Genomic DNA, 13271 nt, shown 5'->3' with positions numbered 1-13271 from the left:
CTGGACTGCGGCAGCTTGGGAAGTTGAGGTCTTCAGTCCCTTGTTGACTGTCAGCCCACAGAGGCCCTGTGCTTCCTTGCCACATGGCCCTGTCACGGGCCCTCTTGCTGCATGACAGATAATGTCTTTAAAGCCTGCAGCAGAATTCCTTTCACTTCAGGAAGGGCCTAGTCTTCGTTTTAAGGGCTTTCACTTGGTTAAGTCTGAGTTCTGATCTATATTATTTTCTTTTTATCTCTAAAGAACTTCTTTTAACATATCTTGCAAAGGTCCACTGGCAACAGATTCCCTCTATTTTTAAACTTTTGTTTGAGAAAGTATTCGTCTTTCTCTTTTGAAAGATAATGTTGCAGGTTGCAGAATTGTAAGTTGAGGGGTTTTTTCCTCAGCATTTTAAGTATCTCACCCCACTCTCTTCTTTCTTGCTTAGTTAAGAAGTCAGGTGTAATTCTTATATTTGCTCCTCTATAGCTAAGGTGTTTTTTCCTCTGTCTTGTTTATCTTTGATTTTCTGTAGTTTTAAAGGATATGGCTAAGTATAGGGTTTTTGGTCTTGGGTTTGGTTCTTGTGGGGGTTTTGTTTGTGTTTTTTTCTCTCTTCTTGCTGTTGGTGGGAATGTAAATTGGTGCAGCCACTATGGAGAACAGTGTGGAGGTCCCTTAAAGAACTAAAAATAGAACTACCATATGATCCAGCAGTCCCACTCCTGGGCGTATATCTATGCCCAATATATCTGTTGGTGGCTGCACCAATTTACATTCTTCTTACACGTATGTTACATCATTTGTATTTGTCCCACAGTCCTTGGGTATTCTGTTTTGTTTTTTTCAGTCTTTGTTCTTTTTGCTTTTGGTTTTTGGGGATTTTATTGATACATCCTCTAGCTCATAGAGTCTGTCTACTAATAAGCCCATGAAAGGCATTTTTCATATGTGTTGCAGTGTTTTTTACCTGTAGTGTTCCTTTTTAGTTCTTTCTTAGGATTTTCTTCTCTTTGCTTGCATTGCCCATCTATTCTTGCATTCTGCCTATTATAGCCTTTAGCATATTATTAATCATAGTTGTTTTAAATTCCCTGTGTGGTCATTCCAACACACCTTCCTGTCTGGTTCCGATGCTTGCCCTGTTTCTTCACATTGTGTTTTTTTTCCCCTTTTGGTATACCTTATAAAATTTTCTCGATAGGCAGACATTATATATATTGGTAAGAGGAACTTCAGTAAATAGGCCTTTAGTATTGGGGGGGAAAGGAAGCATTCTGTAGTCTTGTGGTTAGGTTTCAGTATTTTAGTGAGCGTAGGCCTCTGGACTATGAACTACACAAGGATTTCTCGGTTTTTTTCTCTCCCCTTGTGGGGGGCAGGATGGCTAGTGTGGGCTGGACTTGGGTATTTCCCTTCTCCCTCTAGAAGGCTGGGGTCAGCTGGAATTGAGTACTGTCCTTGCCCCAGGTCAGTTAGGTTTTGGTTAACTCGTTTCTCTTGAGAACAGCCCTTGTTAAGAAGAACAGAGTGCTCTGGTGTACAGTTGACCCTTGGACAACCTGGGGGTTCAGGGTGCTGACCCCACACAGAGTTGAAAAATCATGTAGAGTCGTCCCATGGGATCCATGGGGGATTGGTTTCAAGACGTACTGCAGATGGCAAAATCCACCAATGCTCAGTCTCATAATCAGTCCTCTTTATCCATGGATTCAACCAACTGTGAATCATGCAGTGCTGTATCTATTGAAAAGAATCCACGTATAAGTGGACCCGTGCAGTTCAAACCTGTGTTGTTCAAGGGTCAGCTGTATTTCATAATGGTCTTGTGTCCACCCCCTCCACCATCCCGCCCCTTGTGGGAAGTTCGGGTATTTTTCTCTGATATTTACTGTGGCAATCTGACGGAGCTCCTGGAGGTCAATCTCACAATATTGTGTGAGTCCTGCTATGGCTGGCCCCCTGGAGTTTTTCAAAAACTCTTGGAATTGTCCACATTGAGCTTCCAGCAAGTCATTAGTTGGATTCAGACTTTCCTACTCATGTACTGGTTTCCGTGGCAGTTTCAAGTAGAGACTTGAAGTCTCTACTCCCATAAGCTGTGACTCTTTCTCTTCACCTGTCTCTCCAATCTTTGGGACAGAAGTTTTCCCTGTGTCCTCTCTTATGGATCCAAGAAGGGTTGCTGATTTTCCAGTCTGTTCTGCTTTTTTTACTTGTTAGGATGGAGTGGGGACTTCCTGAGCTCTTTACATGTGGAACTGGAAACTGCCAATCACTGTCTTTTAATTGGTGAATTTTACTTGGCTAGCCCCTCTCTGTCAGCATGCCAAAGCTATTTTCCTCTATACAATTTTTATACGTATGTAACATTGACGTTTACTTTTAGCTTGAATCCTTTTGACGTGAACAGTATGATGTCAACTGCAGTTACTGAATACCATGTATTCAGTACTGCTGAATTGCTGTTTTTTTTTATTATTAATTTTTACTTATTAAATTTCTTAGTACTTATTGCTTACTTATATTTTAAAATTCTATACAGTTGTGTTTGTAGTGTAGTTTGTTTCCTTTATCCAGTTGTCTTTTATTATTTTTATTTTTAAAAAAATATTTATTTATTTGTTTGCCTCGGGTCTTAGTTGCGGCGGGCGGGCTCCTTAGTTGCGGCAGGCGGGCTCCTTGGTTGTGGCATGCGAACTCTTAGTTGTGGCATGCATGTGGGATCTAGTTCCTGGACCAGGGATCGAACCAAGGCCACCTGCATTGAGAGCGCGGAGTCTTAACCACTGTGCCACCAGGAGAGTCCCCCAGTTGTCTTTTAGAGGGAAGTTTTATGGATTTTAAACTTTGAATTTTTTAATGTCTGAAAATGTCTGTAACTTTATTCTTTCACATGAATGCTAATTTGGGGGGAACATAATTCTGTTTCAAATAATTTTCTTTCAGAACTTCAAAGCTACATCTTCATTGTCTTCTAACGTCAATTGTTGCTGAAAATGATGTGATACCCGTTTTTTTTTTTTTTATAGGCAGTCTTTGTTCCCTCTTAGGTTAAAAAATTGAGAAACAAAGATCTGTAGTCTTAAGTTTTCTATTTTGTTTTTGTTTTCCTAAGAACAGTTCTATTAGAATTAGTTTTCATTTGAGGTTAGTTAAAATGAAAGGGTATTGTTATATTAAAAAAAAAAAATCCCAACTAATAAACTCCCATGTTTCCCTCAAATCTTAAGCTTGAATAAAAGGAAAGGCCCTTGAGAGGTGAATAACCTTCCCTCCTGTTGCCATTCTCCAGTGTCTTTTTAATGCTTGCATCAATGAGTAATGCCTGGCTTCCTGAGGTAGCATATTTTCCTTCCTCCTTTTTGGCTGCTCCTAAATTTATATATTTTGAATTGGAATATGGCTACCTCAGCAATTTGTGTATTGTCTTCTTAATGGACAGTTCAAAACAAAGCTCCTCTTCCAGGCAATTGTAATTTTAGTTTACATGATGAACTATATATGATATTTTCTTTTATGCCTACAATTCCTATCCAGGTGTTTCAAAATTTGTAACTGCTTTTTACCTAAGGTTAATTGAAAAATATGTAATAACTTTGTACCTTTTTATATAAATAATTTGTATCTTCAGCTGTCCCTTTATTTAGTTAATTTTTTTTTTTTTCAACTTAGACCTTGTGTGGACAGTAATGACCTCACGTTTCCGATTGCCTGCTGGCAGAACCTACAATGTACGAGCATCAGAGTTGGCCCGAGATAGACTGCATACAGAGGTGGTTTGCAACATCCTTCTTCTGGATAACACTGTACAGGCTTTCAAAGTTAATGTAAGTATTTTACGTCTTTTTTAATTTTAATAATCTGGTTATAAATCTGAATTTAGATTAAATTTTAAAACTAAAATTGTTTAATCGTAATGCAGTTTGAAAAGCCTTCTTCAAAGAGGAAAGTCTTGTTAGTTTGGTTTTGTAACTATCAAATACACCTTCTAGTTCAAGGTCTTTTAAGGGGTTGACAGACCAGCAGCGCATTATTAGTGGAGCAGGTCAATAGTATGTAGGTGGTTTTTATAAATGTGCTTGAGGGTGCGGGAAAGGAACTTTGTTCTCATAAATAATTTATACATTCCCATCGTGATCTTATTCTACTGTCTGTGAAGAAAATTTCTGCTAAACAAAGATAAATAGCAGCCCTGATCTTATCTGAGCCTTATCTGAAACCTTTATTCAACAAATGGTTGTTCATCCTACCTGTGTCCAGCTTTATTTGCTCAACATTGTGGGTTTCACCTGTGTGGTGTGTTAGCAGTAGTTGGTTCATTTTCATTGCTGTGTAGTACTCTCTTGTATGAGTACACCACAATTTACTTATCCATTTATTTATCTCCATTTATTTGTCCAGTTTATCGTTTGTATATATTTGGATTGTTTCCACCCTGGGCTCTTATCAGTAATGTTGCTGTGGACATGTCTTGATATATGCAAAGGCATTCCTCTTTTTTATTTAAATGATCCACACCTACAGAAAGGGGAGAGACTAGTGTCGTGAATACCCACCTACCCTTTTCGTAGATTGACCTGTTGTTAACATTTTGCTCATTTCCTTTATCTTTCTTTTTCTCTGTGTGTGTTTTCTGACCCTTCTGAAAGTAGGTGGTACACTTCACCTGTGTTTCAGCAGCCTCAGGATCTCATAAATTACAGCTATATCATTATCACACCCCAAAATTTAATATTATGAAAATAATAGTATCTAATGTATAGTCCATACTGAAACTGGAATTCCTCATTCCTCATTTCCACATCTCCAGGATAACACCTTCATCTGTTTCCTGCTGTGTTACGCAGGTATTTCTAGACTTTGAAATCTTTAAGTAGTATAAAATATTGATCTTCTGAAATCCTGCCTTTTGTGACAACATGGATGGACCTTGGCATCATGCTAAGTGAAATAAGTCAGACAGAGAAAGACAAATACAGTATGATTTCACTCATATGTGGAATCTAGAAAAGCTGAACTCAGAATGGTGGTTGGCAGGGGCCAAGGGATGGGGAAAATGGGGAGATGTTGGTCTAAGGGGACAAACTTCCAGTTACAAGATGAATAAGTTCTGGGAGCTAATGTACAGCATGGTGACTAATGGCAACAGTACTGTGTTCTATACTTGAAAGTTGCTAAGAGAATAAAATCTTAAATGTTCTCACAACACATTATGTTTATGCTGTATTTCCCATCTAGCATAATTTTCCTGTTGGGCACTTTAGTTGATAATAGTATTATTGTATTTTTCAATGTGGAAATCAACGTGCTATTTAATTAGTCTTATAGGAAGACATATATTTAGCGCATTTATTTTATTTTTGTTTATATTTAGACCTTTTAATATATATTATATTGATATATTTATTGATTTTTAAAAATGATTTATTATTTATTTAATTTATTTTTGGCTGTGTCGGGTCTTAGTTGCTGGCACACGGGATCTTTGTTGAGGCATGTGGGATCTTTTATTGCGGTGCACGGGCTTCTCTCTAGTTGTGGCATGAGGGTTTTCTCTTCTCTAGTTGTGGCCCATGCGCCTCTGTAGTTATGGTGCGCAGGTTCCAGAGTGCCTGGGCTCTGTAGTTTGTGGCATGCGGGCTCTCTAGTTGAGGTGCGAGAGCTCAGTAGTTGAGGTGCGCAGGCTTAGTTGCCCTGTGGCATGTGGGATCTTAGTTCCCCGACCAGGGATCGAACCTGTGTCCCCTGCATTGTAAGGAGGATTCTTTACCACTGGACCACCAGGGAAGTCCCAATATATTTAAATATCAGTTCTAATTGAGTTGAGTTTATTACTAGAAACTTTCTCTACCATTATTTTAGGATATCAGAAAACTTAAGAGGAACAATATGAGATATTGACTGTTGGATATGTAGTATGTTTATTCCTCTGAGTGTCAGGGCTGGAATCATTCAGAGTGTCTGAGTTGGTTTGCACTTTTGTTACAGATGCTGATTATTTTAATCTACATGAATGGTTCTCTAGTTATGTAGCTTACAGCCTGTGCAGTGGTTCATGATAGCCTGCAAACTAGTAGGGGAGCTTGAACCTCTGCTAGTTATTCTCTCATGTCCATTAAGTACCTTTAAGTCTCAGAAATCCCCATTGTTGGCAGCTGCTAGGCTCACCAGCATCTCTGTTCACCAGGAAGGAGAACCACTTAGTTTCCTTTGGAGACTACCGACGACTGATTTGTAACGTCTTAGCTGTTGCAGGCATTGCTTTCCCTAAAAGATTTCTGTACCACAGATCAAATATTCATTGTTGCCAAAGCCTGCTTTTTTTCCATCTGGTGTTTATCTCATCAAAGTTTTTCCTTTATATTTTCCTGAGAGAAAATGTGGTACTAAAGGAGTTGATACAACTTCATGAGTTTTTTCTCTTTCTCTTTCTCTGTTGTGGACATAGGAGTGAGGTAAGCCCATAAGTGTTGCTTCAGCTTCAAGTTCTGTTTACATAGTCATTCTTTTTACTGTAGCCAGCCTATGGAATTGTCTCCCTCATGCCCTAAATTCATCATCAATTCACCAAAAACTTGTTTCCATTAATACTTTAAAATGTATAGTATCTGTACTACATGGATTGATTTCACCAACCTATGAGGATTTTTTGCCTAAATTTTGTTTTTATTTTTACTTTGGTACACCTGTATAGCAGTAGGCTGTGTGATAAGGAAGAGTTCTGTAAAACCAACCTGTTCCAGTTATTAGGACTGCATAAGAAATTACCCCCAAACTTAGTGGCATATTTATTATCCTCAGGGATTCTGTGAGTCACAGATCCAACAGGGATGATTTATACCTGCTGCATTTGTTGGGCCTCAGCTGGAAGACTCAAAGCTGGAGGCTAAAATCATTTGAAGGCTTACTCAGCTTGTATGACTGATACCTGAGACCTTCGCTGGGGCTTGAACACCTGTGTGTGACCTCTCTGTGTGCCCTGAGCTTCTTCATAGCACAGTGGCTGCCTTCTAAAAGTGAGCATCTCAGAGAGAGCACCAGGCTCTAGTCATATTACCGTTTCTCATCTGGCCTTGAAAGTCACATAATGTCACCTCCACCATATTCTGTTTGTCAAGGCTGTCACAGAGCCACACTTGGGATCAAGGAAAGGGAAATAGACTGTCTCTTGATGGAAAGTGGCAAGGTTCTAAAAGATCACGTGGGATGGGAAATATTGCTGTAGACTCTTTTGGGAAAGTATAGTCTGCCAACGTGTCCCCCTGGTGGAGGCTTCCATGTTACCACAGCCTCTCCACTTAGCTGTACCTGTGTTCTGCTTTTGTATAGACTTAGGAATGTGCTCCCAGGACTCTCCCTTGCTACTTGAAGGATGGCTGACTTACTAGAGGGCGGAGATGAGAGGGAGTTGAATGTTTACTCTCTGCCTTTTGTGTCATTTAAATTGCTCTATGCTTCTGGGCTTTATATATTTATTTTATATGTGAATGTATATGTATAAAATTGACATACATAGAGTTATATTTGGAAAAACTGAAATAATATTCAAAATGTATGATCATTTATTCAGCACATGTGATTCAGTGCACAATTCTGAGGCACTTCATAGGTAGCAGTATTTAAAGACAAAACGAAACTTATGCAGTGAGGATTTTTGTTTGTTTACTTTCATTTTTGTCCACATTGCATTTTCCCTCAGTTTTCTTTTTGTTCTCTTTGTAATGTATCTCTTATGTACTCAATAAAGAATAACTGATAACTTTTCTTATTGAAGTACAATTGATTTATAATATTGTGTTGTTTCTGGTGTACAGCATAGTGATTCTTTTTTTTTTTGGTAGATTATATTCCATTGTAGGTCGTTACAAGATATTGGGTATAATTCCCTATGCTATACAGTAAATCCTTGTTGCTTATCTGTTCTGTGTATAGTAGTTTGTATCTGTTAATCCCATACCCCTAATTTGTTCCTCCCCTTTGGTAATCATATGTTTGTTTTCTATGTCTGTGAGTCTGTTTCTGTTTTGCATATACATTCATTTGTATTATTTTTTAGATTGCACAGATGAGTGATACCATATAGCATTTGTCTTTCTCTGACTTACTTCACTTGGTATGATAATCCCTAGGTCCATCCACGTTGCTGCAAATGGCATTATTTCATTCTTTTTTATGGCTGAGTAGTATTCCATTGTATATATGTACCACATCCTCTTTATCCATTTATCTGTTGGTGGGCACTTGGGTGGCTTCTTTGTCTTGGCTGTTGTAAATAGTGCTGCTATGAACATTGGGGTGCATGTATCTTTTCGAATTAGTGTTTTTGTTTTTTCCAGATATATACCGAGGAGTGGAATTGTTGGATCATATGGCAATTCTGTTTTTAGTTTTTAAGGGATCTCACCAATTTACATTCCCACCAACAGTATATGAGGGTTCCTTTTTCTCACACCCTCTACAGCATTTGTTATTTGTAGGCTTTTTGATGATGGCCATTCTGACAGTTGTGAGGTGATACCTCATTGTGGTTTTGATTTGCATTTCTCTAATAAATAGCGATATTGAGCATCTTTTCATGTGCCAATTACTCATGTGTGTGTCTTCTTTGGAAAAATGTCTATTCATGTCTTCTGCCCATTTCTTGATTGGATTGTTTTGTGGTATTGAGTTATAAGAGCTGTTTGTATATTTTGGATATTAACCCCTTTTCAGTCGTATCATTTGCAAATATTTTTTCCCATTCCATAAGTTGTCTTTTTGTTTTGTTGATAGTTTCCTTTGCTGTGCAAAAGCTTTTAAGTTTAATTAGATCCCATCTGTTTATTTTTGCTTTTATTTCTTTTGCCATGGGAGACTGAGCTAAGAAAATATTGCTACAATTTACATCAACGAGTGTTTCGCCTGTGTCCTCTTCTGGAAATTTTATGGTGTTGTGTCTGGCATTTAGGTCTTTAAAGTGTTTTGAGTTTATTTTTGTGTGTGGTGTGAGGAAATGTTCTAAATTTATTGTTTTATGTGTAGCTGTCGAGCTCCCAGCACCACTCACTGGGGCAGCACCAGACAGTTGAAGAGACTACCTTTCTCCATTGTATTATGTTCTTTCCTCCTTTGCTGTAGATTAATTGACCCTAGGTACATGGGCTTGTTTCTGGGCTCTCTAATGGATAATTTTTTAAAATGATACCAGTACTTCAGTTGTTAGTGAAAGATGCAATAAATCATAGGTTTTTTTCCCCTTGAAATAAAATGAAATTCAATTAATAATATTCTAGTTATGTTATAGCTTGGGTTGATGAATATTTAGTTGGCTGAACCTCACCTTGTTTTCATCTGGTAAAGTATTTGTTAACCAAATCTGTAGTACAAACTGGATTATAGAGTTGGGGTTAGCAGGTGGATGCTGATTGAAATGGGAAGCAAAAGGAGTATAAGGATGATGGATTTACCTAAACGGAACTTACTTGGAATCATTTGACAGTCATATTTGTAAAGGAGGATAGGGTTTGGGGAATTTTTTCCTGGTTATTGTTCCACTGTCTTTATTTTTCACATGAGAAGATAAGTTTAGAGTCATTAGGTTACTTGCCAAGTTGGTAGCAGAGCCAGTAACGTGTGTGTGTATGTGAGAAGGTCTGTTTGGACATCTTATTTTCAACTCTTACCATTTTATTAAGTATTATTTCTAGCCCTACTTACATTTGATTGCTTTATTTTTTGGCCACACTGCGCGGCACGTGGGATCTTAGTTCCCTGACGGGGGATGAAACCTGTGCCCCCTGCAGTGGAAGTGCGGGGTCTTAACCACTGGACCGCCAGGGAAGTCCCTAAATTTGATTTCTTAATTCCTTTAAAAATGCTATCATTTACACATCATCCAGATTCCCTAAGAAGTTTTTTGTTTTTACATTTATTGGTTTATTCATGTACACAATTTAAAATAATTGTTCTATAAAGTGTCACAACAAAAACTAACAGAACCCTAAACCTACCCTGTTGCCCCTTAGAAGTAACTGCATTTGACACATTTAGTTTTTCTCTCATATTTATTACCATGGTTCTAAAAAATATGCTTACACTATGTCTGGTTTTGTCTGGTTTGTTTTTTGTTGTTTGTATTACGTATTGACTTTGGAGGATGAGACTTTACCTCTCCTTCCCCTCCATACACACATACTTCCTCTCTGTCATCCTTTCAATAAACAAAGTAGTTATATAGTAATATTTGGTTAGTTCAGAATGTCTTTTCCCTAGAGGGAAATCCTTCAGTCATCTGGCTGGAGCTTGTGGAGCCCTGACTGGGACTTCTTAGAGCTGAGGGAGAGAAGGGGACTAGGGAGGTCTCAGCTCTTCCGTTGGTAGACTTCCATTTATCATGTGGATTTCCCCTGTTTTCAGCTCAGTGAAAATTAATCAACTGTCCCTGATGTCTCTGAGTCCGGATTATCACTGGCTTATTTTCTTCAGAGTGACTCTGTAGTTCTTGCATGATTGGCAGAGGGACGGGGAGTGAGAGCTGGTCATGAAGAGCAGTCTCAGACTCGCTCTGAGTGCTGCCCTCTCAGCATTGTCGTGGATCTTAAGCACACATTTGTGTCCAGTCTGCCTCGTTTATTAGCCTTGAAGTCTCTCAGATTGACTTGCAACATCTACTCTGAAGGAGAATTTAGTGTTTACGAAGGTGTTATTGAGGAAAATCAGATGTTAAAATGGAAGTGGGCATATTTAGTGCAAAAAGATGTGATAATTGGCCAATTGTTGTAGTGTTTGAAAATTCCAAGATTGTAGTATGTGATAGATTATTAAATCTTTTCTCTATTTTGAATTTTTTTTCCTAAACTATATCATGTTAAGCATGAGAAAAGTATCAATGAGATTTATAATTGTGCACAAAGTTACCATATTTCTTGGTTTATTCTTTGATTGTTTTTGTTTTTATCAGGCATGTTTAGTTCTTAGGTCTTAATATCATATTTGTCATGCATAAGTCTTTACTGATAAAGACATTTACTTCTATTGAAAGATTTCCTAGGCAGTTATCCAATGATGAATTTATAAGTTTTTCTTTTGAAGATTTACTGGTCCTGTGATTATACACAAGTTGCTCTACCTTACTGTATTGAAGACTCATTTGTTAGGAAAGAACACCTGTCTTGCATAGGATGTTTAGAATTAAATGAGAGTATTTTGATGTGTTGTTTATGTGTCTGACTCACACATTTAGAAAGGTTGATTCTTCTTTGCTTTATTGCTTGTGATCCAGTCGACCTATTCTCTAGTTCCAGAAATGTTTTCTTGGAAGAATATCATTATTAAAATTTCACAAAACAGCGGTCTCCTAATTGCTTTATGTGAATATGTGATATTCTTACCTGTGTACTGTTGCACATGTACAGTTTCCAAAACCCAGTTTGTTTCTGGCATATTGATTAAAAATACATGTACACGGGAATTCCCTGGTGGTCCAGTGGTTAGGACTGTGCTATCACTGCCCAGGGCCCGAGCTCAATCCCTGGTCAGGGGATTAGGATCCTGCAAGCTGCACAGCATGGCCAAAAAAAATAAAAATAAATAAGAATAAAAATACATGTACATGGAAATTGTAAAAATCCAAGTTTATTCTTAAAGTGTAAAGAGGAGGGACTTCCCTGGCGGTCCAGTGGTTAAGACTTCTAATGCAGGGGCTGCAGGTTCGATCCCTGGTTGGGGAACTAAGATCCCACATGCCTCGTGGCCAAAAAATCCAAAACATAAAGCAGAAGCAATATTGTAACAAATTCAATAAAGACTTTAAAAATGGTCCATGTCAAAAGAAACTTAAAAAAAAAAAAAAGTAAAGAGGAAACAGTTGTCAAATATTACATTTTTGAGGACTTCGCTGGTGGTGCAGTGGTTAAGAATCCGCCTGCCAATGCAGGGGACATGGGTTCGAGCCCTGGTCTGGGAAGATCCCACATGCTGCGGAGCAGCTAAGCCCGTGCGCCACAACTGCTGAGCCTGCGCTCTAGAGCCCGCGTGCCACAACTACTGATGCCCGTGCACCTAGAGCCCAGGCTCTGCAACAAGAGAAGCCACTGCAATGAGAAGCCTGTGCACCACAACGAAGAGTAGCCCCTGCTTGCCGCAACTAGAGAAAGCCCGCTGCCCGCAGCAACGAAGACCCAACGCAGCCAAAAATAAATAAATAAATAAATAAATTTTAAAATATATTACATTTTTGAGAATTAGGTATTTTTTATCTTGGTACTAGTACAGTAAATTAAGTTGTCATTGTTCATTTACTTTATTTAATGACAACAATTATTTAGTGCCTCATATTATGGGAAAAAGTTTCAGAAAATAGCTGTAAGCCATTAAAATTTTGATAAATATGATGGATTCTATTTAGAAAGATTCTGTAGCTTAGTGTCCCCTACTCTAGAAATTATGTATAGTTTTTTTGTTTATTTATTATAATATGTATAATACATGTTATACACTGTGGTGCACAGATCTTTACTCTACAACTCAATGAATGTTTATCTATGTATACATCCAGATTAAGCTATTGAATACTTCACTCACCAAGAAAGATTCTCTTGTGCTCTCTAAGTATTTCTTACTCCATTTTATCTCCTTTATTAGCTTTTCTTGATTAACCTTTTAATGTCATACTTTTAGTGATTACCTTAGAAATTGCAAAATGTGTCATGACTTACAAAAGTCTGCCTTTATTTAGTACAGTTGACTGTTGAACATAACAGATTTGAAATGTGTGGTTCCACTTATACGTGGGTATTTTTCAATGAATACATACTTCAGTGAATACATACATATTTTTCAGTGAATACATACACAATCCACATTTGGTTGAAACTGCAGATGCGGAACCATGGATATGTAGGCTGACCACAAAGTTACACACAGATTTTCAACTGCGTGGAGGGTCAGCACTCCTAACCCCCAGGTTGTTCAAGGGTCAGCTGTACTTCTACCATGTTCCCCTCCAAATGCAGAAACCTTAAAGCAGTTTAAATCCATTTACCTGCCTCCTACTTTTTTGCTATTGTTCTTATGTATTTTTGCCATCCTCCTCATATGTTATAAACCCTACGAGACATTGTTATTATTGCTTTAAATAGTTAACAGTCTATTATATTTCCCTTTATATTTAAACTTTTTGCAGCTCTTCATTTCTTATATATCCATGCTTCCATCTAGAATCTTTTCCCTTCATCCGAAAGAACCTCTTTTATTATTTTCTGAAATAGAGTCTGTTAATACAGTCTTTCAACTTTTTGTTTGTCTGA

The 13271-nt window shown here is 37.9% G+C and overlaps 1 protein-coding gene across 2 annotated transcripts in view; it reads left to right on the top strand.

Annotated features, from left to right (window-relative positions):
- PTPN4 (protein tyrosine phosphatase non-receptor type 4) overlaps nucleotides 1-13271 on the top strand; it is a 182224-nt gene that overhangs the window by 37380 nt on the left and 131573 nt on the right. For both annotated transcript variants that reach the window (XM_068545383.1, XM_068545384.1), the window contains exon 2: nucleotides 3658-3812. In XM_068545383.1, the coding sequence (XP_068401484.1) occupies nucleotides 3658-3812 (155 nt within the window). The remainder of the gene's footprint in view (nucleotides 1-3657; nucleotides 3813-13271) is intronic.

This window comes from Eschrichtius robustus, chromosome 5 (genome assembly GCF_028021215.1).
Source record: "Eschrichtius robustus isolate mEscRob2 chromosome 5, mEscRob2.pri, whole genome shotgun sequence".
Classification (NCBI taxonomy): domain Eukaryota; kingdom Metazoa; phylum Chordata; class Mammalia; order Artiodactyla; family Eschrichtiidae; genus Eschrichtius; species Eschrichtius robustus.
This window is presented reverse-complemented; position numbering and strand designations above follow the sequence as displayed.